Source organism: Aquila chrysaetos, chromosome 20, assembly GCF_900496995.4.
Source record: "Aquila chrysaetos chrysaetos chromosome 20, bAquChr1.4, whole genome shotgun sequence".
NCBI classification, from domain to species: domain Eukaryota; kingdom Metazoa; phylum Chordata; class Aves; order Accipitriformes; family Accipitridae; genus Aquila; species Aquila chrysaetos.
In genome coordinates, this window is record NC_044023.1 from 20240161 (window position 1) to 20266220 (window position 26060).

The following is a 26060-nucleotide window of genomic DNA, read 5'->3' on the forward strand; positions in this document are numbered from 1 at the left end:
GTCAGTTGTCACTCACCAGTTTAAGAGGTTGCTATTGATCTGCACCTATGCCCAGCATTTAGGCAGGGCAGAAAGAAATGAGATTTGGGCATTTTTCTACATAAAAGATAAACTGAGGTATTTTCAAGTGTGAGGCAATACATCAGCCCTGTAAATCCCACTGTAAATTCTTACAGGATGACTATACAAAAGGAAATACCACACAACATGCAAATAGCAAATAAATGCAAATTTAACATCGTGCCAAACTAAAAAGTGTAATGAAAGTGAAACTGGTTTGTAGATGAATGAAATACAGAAGCCGGCAGAGATGTTACTTGGAAATGGAAGAAAAGAATATGCAAAGTACAGCTGAAGTTTCACTTCCTCTCTACAATAAAATACAACAGAAAGCTCAAGCACACCACAGGGCACATCCTTTACAACCTCCTCAGACAAAACACACTGTCCATACACACCAAGATTTTCTACTTTATATCTGATGTCAGATGACAGATTTTCTGTGAATTATCTGAGCAGAGAAAGATAAAGATTATCAACTATATAACGAAATACAGGGATTTTTAGACAACATATTATAAAATTATGTTTTCTGCTAATAAACACATACTAATTATTTTATAATAGCAAATTCAGTAACAGAACAACTAAAGGAAAGTCTTGAAAAGCACTACTAAGATTTCCAACTGCATTGCGTTTGGTTCCCGTTTAAGCACATCATCCAGCTCTTAGCATCACAATATCCAGGGCACCTCAGTCTCAGGTGTATTTGTCAAGACACCCCTTGGTTAGGTTTATTTTCATGTAACTACGGGGAAACTCTGACAAACAGTGAATTGCTTGCTTGAGGATGACTACAGCAGAAGAAAATAAATGAAGTTTTTCTGAGCCCCAGGACTACACCACCCTGGCGATACACATCTACCAGATTACAGAAATTACTTGCTTCTAGAGATTTACAAAATGACTCAGTGAGATTCTACTATGTTATGTTGCTTCCTCCTCTAATTTCTTCCTGGATTTGTGCAGCTAATTGCTTATCACCAGAATTTCCAAGTTAAAGCAAGCTAAAAACAGAACCTTGTTTTTACTAAAACGCATTGCGGAAAACAGCGTAGACTGAGTTGAGCAACCACTTCCTAAGGAGCTTGTACCCTTACTCTGCACCAAAACTGGGGAGTGAAAAGAGCAAAAGCTTTCAGTGCTAGCATAACTTTGTGAGCAATGACACACATACAAACCATCTAGAGGAAAAAAACAGAAAATATTTCCTCATCATCATCTCTTTTCATAATCTCTGAGGTCACTTGCAGCAGCAGCACATGCCAGGATTCAAACCAACACAAAACATCGCCATCCGTCTGCACTACCCACGTGAGACAGCCCTGCCTGCTCCTGCCACCAGTTTTTCAAACCCACCTATTCCCCCTCGCCAGCTCTCGACGCAGCCACAAAGCCAGCCAGGTCAACACCAGTGCAGCGGCAGCTCACGGTGAACAGCAGGGAGGAAGGTCGTGAGCACTGAAGGCCCAGCACGGGTATTTGTAGCCTGACCTGGAATGCCAAAAGTCTATTTAACATCTTTAGAGACTGAGTGGCAACTTAGAAAAACACATAGGCTTAAGTTCACTACCTGAAAACGGTCACTTCTGCTAGAAAACCTGGGGGTACGCAAGGTAGGAAAGGTTGAAGCAACCACCTTAATGCTGCAATAACACAGCTGCTCACTTTTCAAATAAGTTTCCTCAGAAGAAACTGGAAGCAAACAAATAACACAGAAAAGCGCATGGAAATTATCATTATGGCACAAAAACAAAAGCAGAAAAGCTTTTATGTGCCTCCTTTTAACAAAAGAAAGTCTACTTTTGAAACAGCTGCTTCACTGACCAAGCCCACGCCCTGAGGCAGGGGCTAGGTTTGGTTTTGTTTCTGTTTATTTCACAGTTTCCCTGTTTATTCAACTTCTTTCCTCTGCCAGTGGCAGACAGGGCAGTGTGGGGCGAGTGGCTTCATCCAAAACCAACAAGCAGTCCTTGACCCCAACAGCTGCTCCAAGCTGCTCTTTGAAACACAGGTAGCTACATCCTTCTGAACTTAGAAGTAAGTTTCAAGTCTTTTCTAAAGGAAAAGGTAGCAAATCATCTCAGAGCTTGCTTAAAAAAAAAAAATTCCTATTTTATTCCAAGTGTCATATTAAACTCGAAGAAGGTAGTGAAGGTGAAGAAGGAAAAGCCAACAAGTTACACAGTCTAAGCTTGATGTAGCTTAAATACTACTTGCACAACTGTTAAAAAACTATCAGCACAAGTTGGAAGAGAAGTGTCTGCTCCTTCCCTGGAGGCTGCAGACATTTCCCGGAGATGCTGGTATGGTCACCAAATGCTTAGTAAGCATCAGACCTCTCTGCTACGGACAAATACACTTCGGTGGCGTTTCAGACTATCCATCCTACACTTAAGTTTAACCTCAGTGATACCAGTTCCACCAAATTCAAGTCAACTACTTTTGCCTTATGCAGACAAAGGACTGACTTACTGAGGGACCAGGGCTGAAGGAAGAGTAACAACATGAACCTTTTAAACACATACTGGGAGCAGGAAACCTGGATACTGAACACCCTTTGCAAATACGCTCATTTTGACATCAACAGTAGAGCTCTTCTACAGGGATTTCCACAGAAAACCGGCATTTTGACAGAGCACAAGTCTTGCTCTACTTCCTTTGGGAACGGTGTGCTTGCATTAAGGCGTAAATCCAGGTCTCTCGTTCCCCTAATCTCAGGTACACCTAGTCAGCAAAAAAAAGGAATGTGACTGCAATGTATGTAAAACACCACGCTCCTTGTGATCCTGTAACGTGGCTAACAGCAGAAGTGCTGGGATCTAACACATCTGACATAAGGACAGGACTTCAAAGTCCCACGCTGACCACAGCAGAGCCTGTTCCAGCATGTGTTCCCACCGGCGCTAGCGGTGGTGGCCATAGCCAGAGTGCAGGCGAGCAGTCACACCGGCTGGCTGAGCACCTCCAACACTCTCAGCAGGCTGTAACCCACATTCATGGTTGTGCTTTACGCAGCAAAATAAAGCAGTAATTGTCCCATGGGGCAAAATGAGCAGCAAGGAGTCGATGGTCGGGGACACAGCATGGACTGAAACGGGAATCACACTGGCAGGAGGGCATACAGGTCCTGCGGCACTCCGCCTTTAGCATCGTCACGAATTGTTCTACAGCCACACGTGCATTCACTGTGTGGATACACCTTCAGCCTGAACAGTGCTTTTCCATCACCATGCTGCACCAACAGTCCCCCTGCTCCTCTTGAGTAAAGGTCTTTTTACAGGAGCAGCTAAAACAAGAGTTTCACCAAAACAGACTGCTATCAAAGTATTTGGTAAGAGGTCACCAAGAGAAGGTGTTCTTCAGAAAAGTGGATTTTTAATTTAAACAGATGTTGTCTCTTAAAGGCTACCATTTCAATGACTGACATGTGGTGACATAAAATACCTGATAAGCTTATAAAAAGAACCTTGAATCATCAAGTCTAATGAAGCTGGCCCATTAACGAGCAGCAGACAAAGCATGCCCACGCACCGTGCCCACTGCAAAACCAGGACTCAGGCCTTTCACAATTTATTTCTTCCCTGCTTCAAAAACAAATAAAACCACCACAGCAGCTTCACAGGCATGCTCATCCACCACTTTCAGAAGACAGGTTCCAGCAACGAAATCCTCTTTTGTATTTCTTTTTTTTTTTTATATCAGCAAGAACTTCAGGTCACTTACTCCCTTCTCGTCCATTCACAAGAGAAAAATCATTCTCGTAACAGACTCTTAAGGTTTTTTTCAGAATTTTACAGACCAGCAAAGCTCTCCATGCAGTTAAACTATTTTAATCCTATACGTACACACCCTTCACACTGTACACAGGTGCACAAACAACTTCCCTGGGTTACAAGTGTTCAGCGATGAGTAAACCTTTTGGATACTGCAATACCTACAACTGCATTTTACAGAAAGCAGCAGCAACAGTAGTACTAGGGTCGTGATGGTCTGCTGGTTTAAGTTCAACAATTTCTACAGGAAGATATAAGCTTAGTCTAAGCCAACCTCACGTAGTTAAAAAAAATACACCCCCAGACTTGCAAGCCTGCTTTCAGGGCAACCATGCAAAACTGGACAACTTATTCTAAATCCTTCACACATTACTGCAATCACAGCATCTCTTTCAACTTGGGTAAGATATTTTTACATCAGCTGGACTGATTTTCGTACTTACTAAACTTCCCCCCTTTTCACAACTGTTAGGAGTAGCCCACCCATTGCACAGGTCTCAGCGGGTACGGATCATCCCTGATGCCTCTGGACAGAGGCGATGGCAGGGGACTGGTAGGCAAACACTCCTGGAAAAGTAAGGGACAGTGAAAGAGACTGTGAATAACTAACACCTGCCTACCCACTGAAGTACAGTGATTACAGAGAATAATTAAATGACTACTTTTCCTACTCAGGGAGGTGCAGATAAGACGTGTGGGTCTTCTCATACCTCGGACGTGAGTTTAAAGTGCTCTCAGTTGGCAGCAACGCACAGAAAAAAGTCACTGGCTGTGACAATTAACAGCTTCATTTTAAGTCTCTTTTGTTTGAGCGAGTAACTCTTCCACTCAGACATACTACATGAAACAACACTTTCTCAATTAAACAGATATATTCAAGGCACACAGCTAAAACCTGAACGTAAAAACCTGTAAGGCCCCTGATATTGGGAAGCAGCCAGACCATATTTTAACGTGGTGGAGTCCGAGCCTTGTCCGTCCTGCCTGCACGCACAGAATGTGCAAAGGGGATGAGGGCTTGTGTCCTCCTACAACCCCAGCAATACTCCACTGTATCAACTCCTGCTTTTTTAAAACCAGACTCTTAGGGAAACTCAAAAACAAGACCATGCACCAGCCTGCAAAGGAAAAGGAGAGATGTCTACAACATGAGTTATTTGAGGACATGCACAGACTTGTGAAAAAGGACCTAGAACTTAGTGTAAGCAGTAAATCCTTAAATGAGATGTTGTACAGTAAGGTATGGATAGATTTCACGTAAAACATAGTTTACTATAAATATTCCAGGAAAAATGTGTTCCAATTTAATAGACCTATGTTGATTTTATCCACAACACAGTCTGTCCACTCAATCACCATTTCTCAGAATCAGATGCATGGTGGGAATCAAATTTCTTTGTGGAAACAGGTGTGAACATTTGTTGGAGCCATGTTCAGTTCTGCCTTGCCTCTGTTATAAACAGAATACAACCATTATTAAAACCTCTCTTCATTAAACCATCTCACTTGTGGGATTTATTTTGTGCCACTTGCTGCCTGAATTTAAAAGAAAAAAAATTACACTTTTTTCTGTAATACACTTTACACAGTGGCTGAAAGGAGACTGCTTACATAATAAGTATTATGCAATTTCCCCAAATAAATAATACCTTGGGGGGGCGTGGGGGGGGGTGGAGGGGGCGATTACAAAGTCCCCAAGATTTTCAAGGCTGCAGATTTGGCTTCAAAAGCAAAGAGTCTGTAAAAACCACATGCCATCCCAAATCTTCCTGATAATTATTGACATTGCATCAGTACCCAAAGATCCCATCAGGAACAGTGCTCCATTGTGTATTAACAGAAGACAACCTCGTAAAATAGACAATTTACCACCACAGTACCATCTCTTAAAGAAAGTAAAGTGGCTGACACCAGCTATAACAAAGAAACCAAAAAACCCCCCAACACAAGACAGCATTGATGCAGTTACGCTTATAAAGCTGTGATTTGGTTTGGATAGCTTCTAGTCCTAAGACAGTTTTAGTAAATCAGTTTTAAAAAAAACCCAACACCAAACAAACAAAAAACCCCACCCAAAACGCAACTTTATTAGCCATCTTCAGCCCAGAGTACTTTGCCAGCACAAATATAGCAGTAGAGCATCTCATCTGGCAAAGCTAACCTAAGAAAAAAAGCAAACCAAAATACCGTGCAACTGACTGATCATCATGGAGATCTTTTAAAAACAAACAGCCCTCGCACTGTAAAGAAGCATGTATTTTAAGTCACAAATGGTCTAAGTAACTCATGGAGAGCAAACACAGAAGTCAAAACCAAAGCCCAAGTGGCAGCACAGAGAAAAATAAAAGAGCAAGGGATTTGGCAAGCAGACCCCAGTGCCCACCGCTCCCCTACCTTCAAATTTTGACAAGTAACTTTTACAAGCCTGAAAAAATTTTGCTTCTCCTTAATTTTTTCTTGCTTTTATGATTTGGCCTTTCCTCTCCACTGGTGTTTCTCTAATCCCCGCTCAGCCCACACCACACAGTGCTGGTGCCCGCAGTGTGCTCCAGCTCTCAACAACCAACACTGACACCAACCCTGTCTTGGAGGAGCAAAGTCCATGTGCACCAACCCCTGCTCCAGCCACCCCACCGGCCAGGAATCAAAAACCCCCAGCCAGTGCACACCTGCAGCCTTGTATTTGCACTGGAAATAGGCTGAAAGTGAAAAAGTGATTCAGTAAGTAAAAGAAGCCCATATTAGTTTAAATTCATTTTCATTGAACAGGTCCATTGCAAGTTTCAGATCTTGGAGTCCTGGGAAATTTTCACCAGCAACTTCAACTGAGTATCAGGGAGCAGAAAAGAGGGACATCAAGTTTTGCAAAGGCAGCATCCATCCTGCCAGAAACTACAGACATAAAATTACACTTTCACAACTGAGCTAATCAGCCACATTCCAAACATAAGCTGCATTTATCTCCTCAGAACAGCACACTTTTTTCTTAATTATCGAAAATTATCGAATTTTCTTAATTCTCAATGGCATTGAGAATATTGAGTAAACTGACACTCAGGGAAGCAATGTAGATACAAAACTTGAGGGCAGGCAGTTTTACATTTGCTTAGCAGTAATATCACATTTCAATATAAAGTTGCTCTTTTTAGACATAAGACTTACTTTCTAATTAAACACCAATCAATACATTTGATAAGGTACCTTTTTAGAAACAGAAATAACAAGTTCTGTACCAGCATAATTCTCCCTTTTTCATAGAATCATTTAGGTTGGAAAAGACCTTTGAGATAGATCATGGAGTCCAACCATAAACCTATTGCTGCCACGTCCACCACTAAACCATGTCCCTAAGTGCCACATCTACACGCCAACTAAGAGAAAAAAATATTTTTAAATGTTGGAGTGTAAGGGTTTAAGACAACTGAAGCATTCAGTCAGCCAAGGGAATAATAATTACATTAATTGATTAAAAATGTAATTATTAATGTAAAAATGTAAACTCACACGGAATTACAGCAACACCTCAGAATTTTGATCACCGTGTCTGTGTGCTTAAGGTATTCACAGAAGTTAATATAAACAACTTGAAGGCATTACACCTCCAGTTCAATACCTACAAGATGGGAGGTCTCAGGCGCACAGTCTCATCTGCTGCCTTGCTGAAATACACAGCTTTTCCAGACAAGTTCAAGCTTGTCACAAAACAGAAACTACTTTGGAAATCTCAACAACCATTTCAGCTTCCCTAAAAAACACAAGTGGTAAAGGGCTGACAGAGTTTTACTAGTACTGTATAACAGAAAGGTATTGCATAATTTCCCTGAAATTTCTATTCAAAAAAATCAACAACAAAAATGCATATTATTGTCATGAGCTGAAGAGTTATTTCATGCAGCATCCACAATTACACAGTAATTGAAGATTTCTGCCATCACAGAAGTAAAGAATAACTCCAATAAGCCTACAGTGAGCAGCATTCTTGGGTTGACCAGGTCCTGATGAGAAAGACATCAAAGAAAAAGAAAGGAAGGGGAAAGGCAGAGAAAGGTGCTTCCATAGGTCTTGTGATGGAACCAATAGAACAGCAACAAACCTGCCCTGACTGTAACGGCCTCAGGAAGACAGACATCATCCTTTAAATGCATGGTGGTCCTTAGGCGATACAGGGATTGCATGGGGCTGTATTTCTTTCCAGGTTACATTCTAGTTCCCTAAGCTTGTTGATGACATTATATAACTATTAATTACACCGCTGTTCAGCATGCTTTTAACTGCAATGATTCAAACTGATTCCAGTAGCTCACTAATCCAAAGTACAATCCTCTTGACAGCAACTGACAGATTCAGAGTATTCAGTTCTAGCTGAAAGGAGGAAAAATCAAAACCCTCATCTGTCCACTGAAAAAACAGCCAATATTCCTGCTGACCAGACTCACAGCTCGGTCAGGGGCTGGGACACGCTGCCGATGGGACTCCAAGCCTTGCATTAATGCGCGAAGCAGCTCTCTCAGCCCAATGAACAGCAGATGAGGAGCAGCCCAGACCTACAGAGTGGTAAGACACAGAATGTAGGTGAAATACAGCAAAGTTAAGAGCAGTGGACCAGGTGAGGCAGCAAGCCGCTGGCATCAGCACCCTGAGGCAGCGCTGTCTTGGGAATTTCCCACCCTTCGAAAGCTCCCCGGGGAAGGCAGCACCACAGCTGGACCCTGCCAGGTGCCCGCTCCGCTACTCCGAAAGGCAATCCCCAAAGGACGGCTGTGCTCGCACCCAAAGCCAAACATCCACCCATTCAAGACCGGCCGGGCAGCTCCAAGAAGCAGCAGGAGTCAAGCTGTACTAACACAGCAAAGGAAGATTTCCTCCCAAAGGCCATCTTGAAATTGTAAGAAAAGCAGAAAATCAGGTTTCTTTAGCATCTTTTTTTTATCACAGGCACTGAAAGGTTTCAGTCATCAGCTACTGAACCCAGCAGACCCCCTCCTCGGATACGTGCTCTGCCTTCACCCTTCCCATCCACTCTGCCAGCACGAATCTTCCTTGCAAGCTCCAACACAATTCTACATGCATTATTTATCCTCCTGCTAAGTCATGCAGCGGGATAATTACTTAACTATTGTAATGATATTTTGCAATGGCTGTACTCTATTATTCTGATTTTCATGGGATTGCTTTTGCTGCGTGTTTTGAGCACAAGAGCATGTTTTCCTGGAGTATAAAAAGCAAAGTTTCACATTCATTTTAAGCCTAAGAGCCGGATGTCAAAAGTGAATTTTTAGGTGAATATCAATATATTCTTTATTAAAACAACGTTGATATATTACTCAGATGTTTGCCATCTCTGTTAACAACCACTGAAAACATCTTTTTTCATAAATCTAATGAAATATAAAAATAGTAATTTGTAAGTGTTAATCACAAAGTTTTTTCCTTCCAATAGGATGTTGTTTTCCTTGTAAGACTTTAGTTAGCGTAATTACCAAACATTTGAAAGGTGAGAGATCTGCAACGTTTTTATTTACAAATTAAAAGCTTAAGTCAAAACACATTTGCATGTCTTCCTTAACACCGCATTAAATTTTACTAAGATAAATGCTCAGCTTAGGACTCAGAGAATTGTTACAGTAAAACACTAAATAATATCAGTCCTTTCCAAATACGTGACATGATATAAGCTACTGAGCTGAGCAGCCCAATTAAACAATTATTTATGTCTCCCTACCCCCAGGATATTCTTCAGGCTACGCATGATTCAAGATGTACTTGCAACAGTTTTGTGAAGTGATGAATAGGATTTCAAAAAACACAATAGTCCCAGTAGTTCAGAACTGGTAAGAAAACTTCTTCTGCCTTGAGCCAGAAATTCTTCCAGGAGGAACCTTACTTTAAAAGCTGCTAACGATAATACTCCACGCTAGAGCAGGGAGGAAAAGCAGCAAGACACTGATAATCGATCCATCTTACCTACTAATAATCTGCTGGCTATATAAGCAGAGGCATAGATACAACTCCATGGAGAAGGAATATAATCTTTTTGATCCAAGTGAGCACATACGTATATGAAAACTAGCATATCTGTACACTAACATCAAAACCAAGATTTTTATACAGTTGGCAGTAGAAAGACTAAAGTTCAGACAGATGAGACTCATTGAGAACTATAGCCCTGCAAAATTTGGTGAATATGTTGGACTTTCTGGGTATTTTGTTTCTTTCTGCTTAAAAACAAGAAAATGTTTGTTCACCATCTATGACACTTTAAAAAAAACCCAAAACAACCAAATCCAAAGTTTTATCAGTCTCAGCCCCTGTTCAAACTTTAGAGGCTCAAGGACGACTGAGAGCAACGAGTGGTCCGAGTCCTCCGCTTATACAGACACAGACCGAGTTCTTCCCCTGAGTGTCATTTAGGGCTTTATACAATACAACCCATTTCTCAATTCTTTTTTATCTATTAAAAACATCTCCCTGCAGAAAAACAGTCTTGGAACAAAGCAAGATCACAGAGGATAACCATGTTAAGTTTCACGTCAACTTATTCCTTTCTTCTCAATGCATCGGTCTCGGAGGCCTGATCCAGCCCTTGCAGCTGACAAAACTGCTGCACTGACTTCTGCAGCCTCTGGACACGATTCAGAAAAATCAATGCAAAGAGCAAAAGGTCACATTCTCCACATGCGTCAACTACCTGTCAAACCAAGACAGAATTGCAAATGCTAGCACACCCAGAAATAAAGCAACCAATTGCTATTAAACTAATTTCTTAGCACAGCGTCCAGATGCCCACACCCGTGACTCAGTAAACCTGTTCCATACACTGTATGCCTTCATGTAAAAAAAAAAAAAAAAAAAAAAAAAAAAGCGCCACTCATGCTTCTAACAAGCTTTTAAAAAAACAAGTGTAGTACATAGCTGTACAATTTCATCGCTTTGAATTCAGAGTGCCAGTGGGAAAGTCAGTCTGGCTTACAACGCAAAAAAAAAAAAAAGCAAGAGGGGAAAAACTAGAGATGGAAAACAAACTACTGCTAGGTGTTATCCCTCACTCTCCCTGCACATTAGGAAAAACCCTGAGAACTGGCACAGAATTGTAACAGGTACCTTATTACAGACCATTTTCCATAACTTGCTTGACATGCCTGGCCATTGGCAGACGTAATGCCTCTTCCAAGCACAAGCAGTGAGACTATCCTCACATTTTACATCTTTATAAACACATACGCTGAACATGAAGGTGTGATCTCCCATGCATCTGCAGCTAGGTAGGCGGCATACAGGCACGATGTTGCACTGCCCTGTTCGTTATTGATTTTTTATCAATTGGTTAATTTGTAATTGGAAAAAAGTCATCCTCTTCATACAGACAGGGAAGCTTTAGCTTATCATAAAGTTTCACTATCGCCTCTTTGAACGCTTGTTGAATAATAGTGACTCTCAGCACAGAAGCATAAATTCCCGGCACACACTTGTACATTCCCAGCCAATGCAACCTAGAAGCCTTAACAAACCCTTCACAGGTCTAAACTTCTGAATGCACATGCATGGTTCCCAGCTTGTAGAGGTGCTGCAAAATGGTCACTGTCAGTAAGTCATTTAATGAACCTCAGAATTTCACAGTTTGAGCTCTGGTATTACAGACTGTCCCTGTGGATAGCACCATAGTCCCATGGACACTTATAATGCACGTCTCAGATGCATTAGATCTTCCTGACCTCAGAAGTTAAGCAACTTACAACTAACTTGAGTCACATCCGGTAATAAGTACTTCTAATTAATGACTCTTAATTGCTGCCAGAGTACTGTATTCCCACACCCATGATTAAGCATGTTCCTTACTCTGCTAACCCACATGTAAAATTGTGCAACTCTTCACAATCCCATGCCTTTAGTACCCATACAGCACACAGCTGTGCCATTCCTCTGGTGCTTTAGGAGCGAAGACATCACTGTACATGACAGTGAAACGAAGTGTACAAAGCCTACCCACCAGGCCGTTCCAGCAGTTGTATCATCATTTGCTTTCCTGCTGCCCTTGCTCTTATTTTTAAACGATTATCTATACAGTTCAGAGAAAGGAAGATAAACATTGTTTTTTAAGTCTGACTTCATGTGCAGTTTTAAAGAAGACATTTCAGAACTTTGAAGTGTTTTCCAAAAATTAACTTAACCTCCTATAAGCCATATGTGGTAGGGACTTTGCCCTGAGTGCCACCGCCCTCTTGCAGCACTGGCAGGTACACAGAAACACCCACCAGCCATCCAGAATAACGCTTTTCTGCCAACATTCACAGTTTCATTGCGTGTCACGTGGGAATTAACCATCTCTGGACACCAAGATACTGCTTATACAAGGTTTGCAGCCCTGTATGCCGTAAACAGAGCGCTCCTGCCCACCCTGGAGCAAGCCCACGCTCGTTCCCGATGGGACCACCACTACACCACCTCCGCAGAGAGAAAAGAGCCCAGAAAGGAGCAAAGCAGCCATGGAGGAAGAGCCACTTGCAGGTTAACTCACCCTCCCTGGTCAAAGGTGGATGATGCCCACCAGCTGGAGCACACCAAGCTACCTTTGAGCTGACTTACTACTGTCACCGCACAACAGAATGGCATCCAGCCGTCCCTCGGACAAGCCACCTGCCGTCGCTACCGTGTGCTTTGCCCTTTGCTTTGACGGAAACCCGATGCCGTGAGACACTATTAGAGTAACTTCTGCAACCCACCAGCTTCGCTTTCAACGTTTCTCCTCCAATTAAGACATACTGTCCTTCAAATCCCACGCTGGCATCAGGCAGCTGCCAATCTTTCCTACACAAGTCAAGCTACTTGTGTGTAAAACCAACAAAATGTACATAATTCCCCCAAAATAATTCACCATTTTTATGACAAGCAATTTTAGGCAATATAGGTTTACAAATTGCTAATACCATGCTGAATTGGAAACATTTCCTAGAGCTTATTAAGTATTTTTGTTAAATTGATCCACACCCATGACAGTTACAGGTAACAAATGAAAACAGTTTTCTTTCTCCATAAGGCACCTGTAATAACTGAGCAATAGCAGCAAACAGGCACCAACCAGAGCTTCCTCACCCTATTAGCATTACAGAGAAAAGCCTCCCTTTCTGCTGCTAATGATGTGCTCTACCCTGTATCCTCAGGAGACAAATGACTGCACTGGCTGATTGACTCCATCACAGGGCCATCGTCCATCAATGTATTGCCTCTCTTATTGAAATCTCATCTCGGGGAAGAGAAAGTGCTCAGTACCACTTCCAAAAAAACAGTGAAAGCACTTTCAGAATAAGAGCTCCAAGACATATAATTAGAGCCAAATGTTTCAGCAGAAACACACATTTCCAACAACCTGAACATATATGCATGCTTTGTCAAACCAGGACAAGTAAGATTTATGTCCTTCTGCTAACCTAAATGATTATTTTTTTTAAACAAAGGAATGAAACACCTACCATAGACATAAATTTCTTGATCAAATTAAAACAGACAATCCACAGACAGTGGATACAATCATACAGATTTAAAAACGGCAACCTGAGGATATTTAGCTAGCTGATTTGCTAAAGGGTGAATTCCAGCCTGTTTTACACAGGCTCACATCACACAAACATCATACTATCCCCATTGACACCTACAGATAGAAGTGAAAGAAAATACAAATCCTTCCATGTATTTATTTCGTACACAGACAATAAAAAATTTAAAAGGGAGCAATGCTATTCAATTAAGAACTACCCCTATAATTTAAAAAAGGCTGTACATTTGGGAGTGGGGTGCAGGGGGTAACCCACGCTCACTCATCAGGCAGCATTCTGATTAACTTTACAACATCACTGAAGTCAACAAATCCTAGTACTTCTACATTCTCTGTCCACCTCCCCAATCTGACCATGTTAAGTTCCAGACGAATTACCTGGACATAGTTCCACACGCACAAAAATAATTTAGTTCAGGAAAAATATTTCAGATTACGATCAGTCTCCTGTCTGTCTACTCAACAATATAAATCTGAAGGCGGCAGCTTTATCTCAGGCAAAATATTTTGTCTCACTTAGCACCTCTGCATGTTACGAGCAATGCATCCCAAAGAACAATCTGCTTGAGAAAACACGTCTAAACATTTATTCTTTGTTTAGCCCTAAACAGAATCCAAAACTGACTTGTTTTGCTTCCATTTAAAGACAAGCAACCTGGTAAGATCCTCAAACTAAAGTTTCTAGAACTCCTGAACATAGAATTATAGAATAGTTTGGATTGGAAGGGACCTTAAAGATCGTCTAGTTCCAACCCCCTGCCATGGGCAGGGACACCTTCCACTAGACCGGGTTGCTCAAAGCCCCATCCAACCTGGCCTTGAACACTGCCAGGGATGGGGCAGCCACAGCTTCTCTGGGCAACCTGTTCCAGGGCCTCACCACCCTCACAGTGGAGAACTTCTGCCTTACATCTGATCTAAATCTACCCTCTATCAGTTTAAAGCCATTACCCCTTGTCCTATCACTACATGCCCTTGTAAAAACTCCCTCTCCAGCTTTCTTGCAAGGTCGCCTTTAGGTGCTGGAAGGCTGCTCTAAGGTCTCCCTGGAGCCTTCTCTTCTCCAGGCTAAACAACCCCAACTCTCTCAGCCTGTCCTCATAGGAGAGGTGCTCCAGCCCTCTGATCATCTTCGTGGCCCTCCCCTGGACTCACTCCAACAGGTCCATGTCCATCTAGTGTTGGGGGCCCCAGATCTGGATGCAGTACTGCAGGTGGGGTCTCATCAGAGCAGAGCAGAGGGGGAGAATCACCTCCCTCGACCTGCTGTCACACTTCTTTTGATGCAGCCCAGGATGCGGTTGGCTTTCTGGGCTGCAAGTGCACATCGCTGGGTCATGTTGAGCTTCTTGTCAATCCACACCCCCAAGTCCTTCTCCTCAGGGCTGCTCTCAATCCATCCTCTGCCCAGCCTGTATCTGTACTTGGGATTGCCCTGACCCATGTGCAGGACCTTGCACTTGGCCTTGTTGAACTTCACGAGGTTTGCATGGTCCCACCTCTCAAGCCTGTCAAGTTCCCTCTGGATGGCATCCCTTCCCTCCAGCCTGTCGAGCACACCACACAGCTCAGTGTCAGTGGCAAACTTGCTGAGGGTGCACTCAATCCCACTGTCCATGTCGCCACATCCATATTCCTACGTAAATTGTAAATATAGTTTCTGGAAGTCTGCACCTCCATATAGCAACTGACAAAGCATACACTGTGCTTACTTAAATATGGAGCATTTCAGCTCTCAGGAAATTGCCATAAAAAGCATGGTTCAAAATGTTTATCAGTTAGAAGGTTAAAATCGATTCAACTATTACAAGACTTCTGCTTCTGCAGTAAAGAACATAATTACAAATTTAGTACTTTGATCCTTGTAGTATAGGGGGTTATTCCACAATCCCAGGCCAGCGTCTCAAGACCACATACAGTTCAAAATCAGGCCTCCTGGTTTCACAATCCGTACGTTAGATCCCTACAACCCCTTTTTCTCATGCATTTCCAGTATTACTTAACAGAAAATTGGCTGTGGATGTACTTTTAACTTTCAGAAACACAGGCAGCACTTCAATAACAAAATACTATGAAAACAATGCCCAGTTTTAGCTGGTTCGTTTTGTTTTTTCTGGGAAGGAGTTAACATTCACCTGACTCTGAAGATACCAAGTTAGTGAACAGTCAAACAAAACCCACCAGGCCAGCAAGGAGAAGCGATGCTTTTCCCTCTCATTTATATTTGAGCCAGTCAGAATTACAATCTTTCGCATGTTTAACAGGCAGTGAATTTGTTGATGTACCAATTAGCACTCTGCTACAAAGAACATGCTCCTAATTAATAGCTGGCTTATGGGAAGAGCGATGTTAAGGATTTGGTCGTACCTCCAGATGTACCAAAGAAGTGTGAAAGGAGTTCTGGTTGATGTAAAGAAAATCTGTCTGCACAAAGAGACAATCAATGTATTTAGCATGTGTCAGCTGTAAAAGGAACTTACATAAATGTAATGGAGGCATTTCCACATTATTTCTGTCGTATTGTGTAATCCTGGACATCTGCTTAGGGTAGCATGTACGAGTTACTCAGTATTCACAGTCTGCTTTTTTTGCTGTGTCCTTAATAAATATGAAATGGCAATAACAATAATTTGCCCTTACCTGTCTGAAACAAGCACACGTTCAATAAATACTCACAAACCCACCTGTAAGACCCCTTCCCTCTGGAAATGCCCAGGTTTCTCCTTCTACCTTGTGAAGAAGGAGGCCAGTCCAAAGAGAGACATAAAGTACAGCTGCAACACACAGCCACAGAGAGAGCCTGTATGAATCTTATTTCAGGTCAGAGCTATGCATTACGAAACTCCAGTGCACCTTGCAAGTGACCTACATTGCGGGACTGGAACCCACTAACCTACAGAACCACCCGAAATCCCACAAAATAGGTCAGTGGGTTTCCTCGTAAGAAGAATTACGCAGACAAGGAGAGTTGCACATAATAGAGGACAAGCAGAGCGCATCCTTTGCCTAACACAGGAGCACTCTGCAAGCCGTATCTCCCGCCCTGCTGCCATATTCCTGCACACCGATAGGACTCCCCAGAAGTGCCGTGAACTTCTGTGTTTCTCACTGAGGGACCCTGGAAGGACCTGTCTGCTCATTCAAGCCTGATGGAGCAGGAAGAAAAGGAGCAGCACCACAGCAAAACACAGTGAGCCTACCAACAGCAAAGCCATTTAATTCACTTTGCTAATGCAAAGTGGGTCTCGCAGCAGCCAGAGTACAAGTGACACCTGATTCATCAGCAGCAGTGAACCAGTCTGGAGTTATGGCAGGGGTGTCCAAGCTACAGCACAAAACCTGGATGTCGCCAGCCAAAACAATCCACCTAGCCCACAGCACATTTCTTGACTCTTTTCATCCCTCATGGGTCTTGGGTCTCATGCATTTTTTTGCAGGGACCTAACAGTTCAGCCAAAAAAGAGCCCCGCAGCACTACAAGCTGCTGGGGAACACCAACATGCAGCACAGGACAGTCAGCCAAGATCCCGCAGGAGCGGAGGGTGGCCGTAGAGAACCATGCTTCGCATCCAACACTTCCCTCCTCTCAACTATTACTCCAGGCAACACTGCACACTTTCTTACTTCCAGTTCATGCAAGGTTCCACTTACAAGATGAACCCCCATCAGTGTGCAATTACAAACACCAATCGTGCAAATGCAGCAGTCCCTCCGCAGCCAGCTGATGGGAACATGAAACAATCAGGGCAATTAAGAAAGGCACGCAGAGAAAGTTGCTCCACATTCCTCTGCCTACCAGTTCCCCACGAGGACCTGCTGAGAGCAAGGGGTCAGTATCCCAGTGGATGCAACGTCTGTTTACAGCAATAAAAGAAAGTTGCATGCCCTCTCCTCCTACACACACATAAATACTTTGACTTACGATTCCCGTCTCCCAAAAAAGCAGTCTATGGAGGAAGGGAAAAATGAATAATATCCACGCTGCATATTATCAGTGATAGATTGACATGCTCAGTGTCACAGTTCATCTATTAGATCTTTATACAGTCTCCAAAAGAAATCAGAGATGAATATTAAACCCTACCACCCACAGTTATTTAACCCAAACGGGTAATCTACATAAAAATCATAACACCTTATCCACACTAAAGATTTTACTATTTATTTTAACAATATTATTTATCAACTTATTTTTTCCCTAATAAAAAAGCACCACAACAGGTATAGCTATTATTCCGTAATAGGACCTACAGAATCAAGAAGTGCTAGAAGCCAAGTGAGTCACAGCAGCCACCACACTACCCACTGTGTTTGTCACCTACAGCATTTCAGGCACCCAAATTTGACAACCATAGCAAAGGGGTATTGTCTTGGTGCTGCACATCAATACTGAGGATCCTCCCTGTTGAGAGTGATTTCCCAGAGGTACTGAGACCCAAGAAAAATCCTGGGGTGATGGCAATGAGATAATTAATGCCAGAGCCAAACACCAGCAAAGAGCAGATCAGGACACAACTCTTACTTCTTTCAAACAGACAAAGTACAAGACAGATCTTATGCCAGGGTTATGCTTGCACCAGGATGACAGATAATAGCTGATCTGAAGCTGAACAGCCTCATCTGCTCAGATGAAGCCTCACAGACTAACTCTATGCTAGTTAAAAAGAAGTGCAGCATGAATCCATACCAGTAGTCAGTTTATAATGGATCAATACTCCAAGCCACGTGGCTGAGACACCTGGGGTCTGCAACACAAGTGATGAAGTCAAACTTAGTGTAGTGTCAAACCACAGCCCCAGAATTTGGGGCTTGCTGCGAACCATCAGCACTGTCTGCTTGAAAAATGCTAGGTTCACAAAAGGCTCCTCCTGTCCTTAGCTGCTATGCCCTGGTGGGTTTGCCAGACCTAGCAAAAGTACTCATCTACAAATTCAGAAAATAACAGCTAATTACTTTTAGACAGTGCTGGTAAACGAGGTCTGAGACAACAGAGGTCTCAAGAACTCCTTGCACGTGGGCAAACATTTTGCAAATGGGTATCGGGCATTCCAGCACTTAAAACTACCTAGGCAGAATTACACTGTTCCCATCCATTACCAACAAAGCAGTCCCCAAGGGGGCATGTCCTCGGGATCTGGATGGCCCCATGGAGCGCTGGCACAACTCCAGGCTGGTACAGATCACACTTCGCTCCACGTGATCCAACTGCCATTTAAATTCAGCGATCAATGGGAAAAATAGGGATGATTTAACCATAGATCTAAATGGCCAATTAGTAAAACAAATATTCCAGAGTAAAGGCACCAACATCTCTTCCACAACAGCTTTTTCCGGACTAGTCACATACTCAATTTTTATAGAAAATAACTCACTTAAAGGCCAGCTATGATGCTAAATAAAACCCACCTTAATGCAGGTGAAGCTATTTAACTTGAAAGAACTGAATGAAACCACTTTGCTTCCAACCTACACCACAGCTACACACCAAAGCAAGCATTTTTAGAACAGTCCTGCAAATAAATACATGGCAAACAAGCAGGGCATATATTAGTTGTATGGAGGTCAGGATCACGAGCCTGATTCCTCATTCCAGGAATAGCAGGACTATCTGGTGTCTATTCTGGTCAGCTCAGCTTGGATGCAGAACAAGAGAATGCTTTTCAATGGCAAAATGGACAGTAGTTTATGTCCTTCAAGGTGCTAGCTTAGATCCTGTAAACATGCAAAGGAAATTTCCTGGAGAACTGAAGGGGAACAAAGGGCAATATCTATCCGAGACACCTGTTCCACACAAGAAAAAATTCATTCTAAAATTATGATGAATAGTTTCAGCTCGGGCCTCCCCTCAAAAATAAGGATGGCAGAAGAGTGAAGCACTAGGGACATACACTCCTTGAGCGCTCCACAATGAAAGTACGTTCAAATCACTCGATGCAAACTCCAAATCCTGCACTTTAGGCATACAGGTATTAGCAACAGATACAACAGAAATGCTTACTAAGTGCATGCCTTGCAGAGGACGTACACACTACAACTTGTTAATTTTGTACTAAAACATCCCATTGTCTTGTTAATCTGCATGTCAGACATCCAGCTGTTGCTCTGGCATCTTCCACTGACTTTTTTTAGTGCATTTCTCTCTAATCAAGGCACATTCATGACAGAGGATGTGCAGTTCGGACAAGGAAAGCACTTATCCTAAAGTTAGAGAAAAATTAACATCAGGAAAGCTCCATCACATCGCACCACTTGCCTATTTATCCAAAAGAAAAGCTTCAGGAAACAGTAACTACCTCTGTGAAATCAGAGGGAGGGGGGAAACACTCTCCTTCACAACGTTGTCTGAAAGCAATCCCGTGTAGAAACACTCTGCACAGCAGTGCCTGAGAGAAGAGAGGAATCTACAAGAAGAGGTGTACAGGAACACAACATACGGAAACCATCAGAGAACCAAAGGGGAAGAGGAGCAAGAATACCATTAAGAAAAACAAATGGAAGTAGGGAGCCATCATCTACCCTCAAGTAGGAACACAGAGCTCCCCGTAACGGGAAAAACAGAGGCCAAATTCTGCCCTTGCGTTCCTAGGAAATCCGAAGTAAACCTTCCTTCTGCATTTGAAGGAGTAATGGATATTGGAAGGGAACACGCATCCGTGGAGCAACTTCCCAGCAGAAGTTTTAATTCAAGCCTTCTCTTGTGTGCAGGAGCTGGTGGACTACACCAGAGCAAACCACCAGAAGAGCCACAGAACGCAAGTGGAACTGGTGGCCAGTACCAGTTCCCTGTGCCATTCCACCAATACAAAAACCTCCAGGAAAGAGAAAAAAAAAGTATCATACACCCCAGCAAATACATTACCCTTGCTCACTCCCAAGCTAGCCAGTTAAATCATCGTCTCGCCCAACTGAACGTTGTGTTGAACACCGCTTATCTTTGCCATGATCCTCGCAGAAGGAAAACCACAGAAAAACTCAACATACTTGCCTAAATAGAGCGTAATGAAGTCTAACCATAAAATAGCAAGAATAAAGTTGTGGAAAGGGAGTTAGTGACATACTGTAACAAATCCAGTATTCAAGCAAGTACTACAGGTTTAATGTAATCTTTGCACGACAACTCCCAATTCTCTTGAGATGCATTTGACCTCATTTTTATTTAAAAGTGCAACTGAAATATTTATAAACAGCCCCTTGAAAAAGTATTCAGGTGCAATTTAACTGTTTAGCATCTACAGCGATTTTGACTTGGCAGGTCAACTCTAAAACTCACTGCATTTGAAACTCCTTTTATGAGATCCTAGGGAAAGGGGGATAGTTGGATCTGAGAAAGTAAAACTTCTAACTGCTGCCAGCCACCCCTCCCACACACCAACAGATTATATCGACTCTGAAAAAATATACACACAGTGAGAATTAGCCAACGTCCTAACTAGCTCTCAAATAAGAGAATATCTATCAGCCAAAGTAAATTCTACAGCAAAAAACCGGCTTCACAGTGGAGGGGGAGGGGGAAGTAGGTCATGACAGATCTTAATAAAAAAACTGGGCATACTGTAACTGCACGCGATAATATGATGAAAATCAGTTGCCTCACGATGTCTGTGATGTCTGTCTTTCACTACTTTGTTGAGTTTTTTAAAAAGTGAGTTTGACAAATTTCCGATAAGTGTTATTGAAGTAAGCCTTAATGAAGCATGGCAGTTTTAAATGTGGAAAAGTGTCATCAACTTGTCAAATTGCAACTTAAAAGTCAAGCTCATCAGACACCTTATATTTCAAGTAATAAATTATCAATCATAACTCGTTAAGTGTCTTTACATCAGTCATTTATTTAAAAAATTCTGAAGAATTTCCCCGGCATCGACTCGTACGTCACATACAGTAACACTCAAAGCAATACCACAACAAAGAACTCTGACCTCCCAGGTCTTCTCAACATACAGCGCTCCCTCACAACACTCAATCACTCCTGCTTTCGGTTATATTTATTCATAAATTATGTAAATATGCAAGACGACATGATGGTCCATTGAATATTTTAAATACTTTCTCAAATTCCACAAACAAAAGCAATTTAAAAAGCAGAAAAAAATGAATAGAAAGCTGATGAATTAAATGAATTAAAATTAGAAGCCATTCATAAGGGTCCATTAAAAGCTAAACAGAAGTACAATGTTCTAGACCCGAGAATCACATCTGCAAGTAAAGCTACAGCTCTTAACCTGAAATCAGCAACTGCTATCCCTCTTAATGGCCCTTTAAAAGACAAAACATCCTACTACCTCAACAAACAGTTTGAAAATTATCATGTATATATAAAAAAAAAAAGCCCATGCAAGAGAAAGCTGCTGCTCTCAAAACGAACATCAGCATGGTGGCCAAATGAAAACGATCGAGTCTGATACAAGGTACAACCCATATGGGCTCCTACATCTTATTAAGGCTTTCCTCCTACAAACACCCATGCACATGCCTGACATGACGCTGCGAGAACTTGCGGTGACTGCAAGGCTACGCACTGTAGTAGCACAGTTAAAGACCAGGCGACTGCAGGATCAACGTGTTTCACCTGAGCCAACGGGGAAGCCAAGGAAACAGAAACCCACAGAAATCAAGCATGCTGTGAAGGTTTAGTTGCATGACAAAATGAGACTGAACAAAAGGAGTGAAGAATCAGCTCTAGGTGCATACAGAACACTACTGTCCCAAAAGCTCGATCTTATTCAATGCTATAACTACACTATTTAAAACTGTTTTAAGTTCAACACCTCTGTATATTTTGTAAAAAGCGTAGAGATACTTGTAACCGACATGCATCATAAAACACACAGTGAAGCACTACAGCACTCTGTTGCTGTAACTCGGAGAGTTTCAATGGCCCAAAAGCATGCTCCCATTAAAAATGTAGGCGCTTCATATTGTCTAAAGCACTGTGCGAACAATAACCGACCGAACACGCTTTCACCTCCTTTGTCAATCAAGTCAAGACAGCCAAGTCATGCAAACAGCCTGCTGATGAGAGCATCTCAATACACTGCTTCACTCAAAGGAGGAAAATGATGCCTTTCACAACGGAAACCTTACGGACTACTTCCTTGGCAGGGCAAAGCAACGGGAACTCAAATTTGGAAGGTACAATATGAACAAAATCAGAAGTCAACGTGGTAGAACAAATCAGAAAAAGAAAGAAAAAGCAGAGCGCCACACCTGGTTTAGCGCCAACTGATATTTCCAGGACAAACTTTCTGAACCCATTAACAGGGAGAGTGCAAGTTGGGGGGGGGACACGGGGATGGACGACGGTGTCTGAGATTAAATTAACTACTGCATGTCAGCTTCACCATCTCATAAAGACTTCCACAGTTACTCAGCGCTAGGCAATCAGAGAGACCTGACAGCTAAAGCTTTCAGAAATCCACACCATTCCCACACTGAGCACAAAGCCGATTCCTTTCGGATGACAACAGACACCGAGAGATCAACATCTCGGGAAAGGGGTTGTTGTTCCCGTGGCATCTTTAGTTTCAGCCGTTTCCTTTCTCGCTCCCTAATCCTCAATCATTTCTACTCTTGTAGAAAACACAGGTAAATCTCCACCCAAACCACAGAAAACCGTCTGCCCCAAACCACAGTCAGAACGTTTCTGGCTGGCTGCAGATCTCCAAGAGGTCCCGTACATCAGTGACAAAAAAGCACAGAACAACAAAAAGATTCAGGTCGCTGCCACATCCACGAAACATGTCTTCCAGCTCCAATTAAACGCTTGAAAGAGAATTTTTAAAATCCACAAGCTTTTGAACAGGGACAGAAGGGACTGCATCGGGGGGAAGGGGGGATGCAACCAGCCGATGATACCCAGGCAACAGCGGGGAAAAAAAAAAATAAATCAACAAGTCGGCGCAGCCCAGCGCGGGGCGAAAGCCGTGTCGAAAGGTGCGGACGTACCTTGTGGAAGTGCCTTTCCTGACATCGCAGATGCTGCATTTGAAGGCTTCGGCGCTGTTCCTGAAGGTGCACACGCTACAATCCCAAAAGCCTTCGTCGGCTGCAGGTTTGGCTTGCCTTTTCGGCCTTGAGGAGGGGGAGGGAGAGGGGAAGCGTGTGTGTGTGTGTGTACGTGTGTGTTTGGGGAGGAGGAGAGGAGGCGGCAGGAGGAGGAGGAGGAGGGAGAGGAGGAGGAGGAGAGAAAGAAAACACACACATGAGAAACCATGTTACAGAGCCCCGAAACCCAGCGCCTGCTCTCACCGCCGCTCTCCCCCCGCGCCCGGGAACAGCCGACAAACACCTACCGGGGCCGGCGCCCGGAGAGGTGCGGGGAGGCGCCGCGCTCCGCCCCCGGCCCCGGCCCCGCGCCGCGGGAGGGCCCGGCCGGACCGGGCCGGGCCGAACCCAGCCGGGCCGGGCCGGGCCGGCCGCGTCCCCCGGCGCCCCCCGCACCGCGTCGGGGGCCGCCCCCCTCCCTCGGAGGGAGGGTGGGAGGGTGGGTGGGAGAGTTTGAAGGCTGGGAGGCGCGTTCCCTCCTCCTCCACCTTGTTAAACCTCCCTTTGTCTGGGAGCAGCGAGTGCGCGGAGCGGGAGTGCGAGCGAGCGGAGCCGCCATGGCTGCTCTCGCACCAGACCAGCCCTGGCACCGGCGGCGGGCAGGGAGACACCGGCACTCCTCCTGCTGCTGCTGCTGCCCTTCCACGCTCCCTCCATCTTAGGAGCCTGCCTCCCCCCCCCCCCTCCCGCCTCCTCCTCCTCCTCCCCACCCGCAGCCCCCCGCCCCGGCCCCCCGCGTACCTGGCGGGGCGGCGCGGGCACGCCGCCCCCCTCCCCGCTCTCTCCCTCCATCTTGGGAGCCCCTCACCGCCCCCCCCCCCCCGCTTCCCCCGCGGCGGAGCACACGCACGCAACTACCAGCCAGGGGCCTACCCACCGCCATCCCCTCCCGCCGCGCTCAGCGCCGAGCCGGGCCCGCCGCCGGCGGCGGGGCAGGGGCGGCCTTCCCCCCCCCGCCACCCCGCCGCGCTTCCCTCCATCTTAGGTGCCTCTCCCCCGCGCCCCCGCTCACCTGGTCGGGCTCTTCTTGTCGCCCATGACCATGGATCGGGGCCGCCCCTGCCCTGCGCACAAAGAAAGAGGCGAGGGGGAGGGGAGGGGGACGGGGCTGCCTCCGTCCAGCAGGCTCCGGCTGCTCCTCCTCACCCCCGCGCCGCCGCCACCGCCGCCGCTCCTGCCGCTGCCAGGCTCCGCTCCAGACTAGCAGCGCAGCGCAGCCCGGCGCCCTCCCTCCTCCTCCTCCTCCTCCTCCTCCTTCTTTCCTCCTCCTCCTCCTCCTCCTCCTCCTCCTCCCTCCTCTCCCTCCCCGCGCCGCGCCGCTCCGGCGGGCGGAGCTCGCCGCCGCGCCGCGGCCAATGGGGGCGGCCCCGCCGCCAGCGCCGGCGGGGAGGAGAACGGGGAGGAGAACGGGGAGCGCCCCCCGCGCCGCCTCCCCGGCGGGTCCCACCCGCCCCCGGCCGGGAGCCCCCCTTCGGGCCGCCTCCCTCCCTCCCTCTTTCCCCTCAGCGCCGCGGGCGCTGCCCCCCGCGCCGGGAGGGCTGGCTCCTCTCAGCCGGCGGTGGCGGGTGGCCCCTTTCCTTTCCCGTCCCTTCCCCCTCGGAGGGCTCCGTCGCCCGCTCGTCCCCGGGGCGGGGGGGGGGGGGGGGGGGAAGCGGGGTTGAGGCCCCCGGGGCCTGCTGCGGGCGGCGGCCCCTGAGGGGAGAGCGTGGCCGTGCGGCCCCCGTCCTGACCGCGGGGGCGGGAGCGGGGCTCCGGGCGGCAGGTACCGGCGGTTGTCGGCGGGGGACGGGGAGATGCGTAGGCCTAGTCCGTGAGGGGAAGGGCGGCCGACGGCTGCCTCGCCCCGCCGGGCGGCTGCGCTGGAAGTTACCCGGTAGGGCTGGGCAGGCGGGAGCGGACTCCTGCGCCGTGCCCGTTGCTTCGGGCACGGGCTCCCTGAGCCTTCACGAGCACCTCGGCTGCCGCCTGTGTGAATTTCTTTTCCGCTTTGGGTCGGGTCACTCGCCCGTACAGAGCCGAAGGTGTTTCGGCAGCGCTGCCCTCGTCTTCCGCAGACGTTCCCATCGATCCCTCAATGATCTATCAACTCCGCCGAAAGCGCAAGCTGAGGTTCTGCAAAACTCCCGAGGTGGCAAGGAGCGGCGTTTCCCAAAAAGCTTCAGCCCTGCACGGAGTTTCCCCCCGTGCCCCTTCGGGCCTGCGGAAAGGCTGGCGCGGCGGGCTGGACGGCGACGGGCCGAGGACAAGCCCTTGCCGTCTTTGCTGGGCCGCTTCTCAGGCGGGGTGGGTTCCTCCGCAGCGGCGGCAGGAGGAGATGGGGGCAACGAACAGCTGAGGAAGGAGGGGGTAACGAGCGATGAGTAACGACAAAAGTTGGTTCAACCGCTCCTAGCCGCGCGAGCGCAAGCCTTGCAGGGCAGACATTTTTTCACCGTGCTTTCACAGTTTCTCAGTGGCGACTAAGCCAAACTAACGGCTCCCGAGAGGGAAGAGCAAACTTCCATCCCCAGGCACGAAACGGCGCAGACAGGAGGGATTGTCTGTGGGCTGCCTGAGAGCGCGACGAGTGGGGCTGCAGGGCGAGGGTGAAGGCAGTCTGAGCAAAATTAACTTATGGCTGAACACAAGGA

At 45.6% G+C, this 26060-nt stretch overlaps 1 protein-coding gene across 1 annotated transcript in view; it reads right to left on the reverse strand.

The window, feature by feature from the left end:
* The window catches only part of LOC115333358 (RING1 and YY1 binding protein), a 47347-nt gene extending 22658 nt beyond the window's left edge, over positions 1-24689 (reverse strand). Inside the window, exons 1-2 of the mRNA XM_029996237.1 lie at positions 24443-24689; positions 23332-23457 (exon numbers count right to left, since the gene is read on the reverse strand). Coding sequence (XP_029852097.1) covers positions 23332-23457; positions 24443-24474 — 158 coding nt within the window. The 5' untranslated portion in view covers positions 24475-24689. The remainder of the gene's footprint in view (positions 1-23331; positions 23458-24442) is intronic.
* Positions 24690-26060: the final 1371 nt, after the last annotated feature.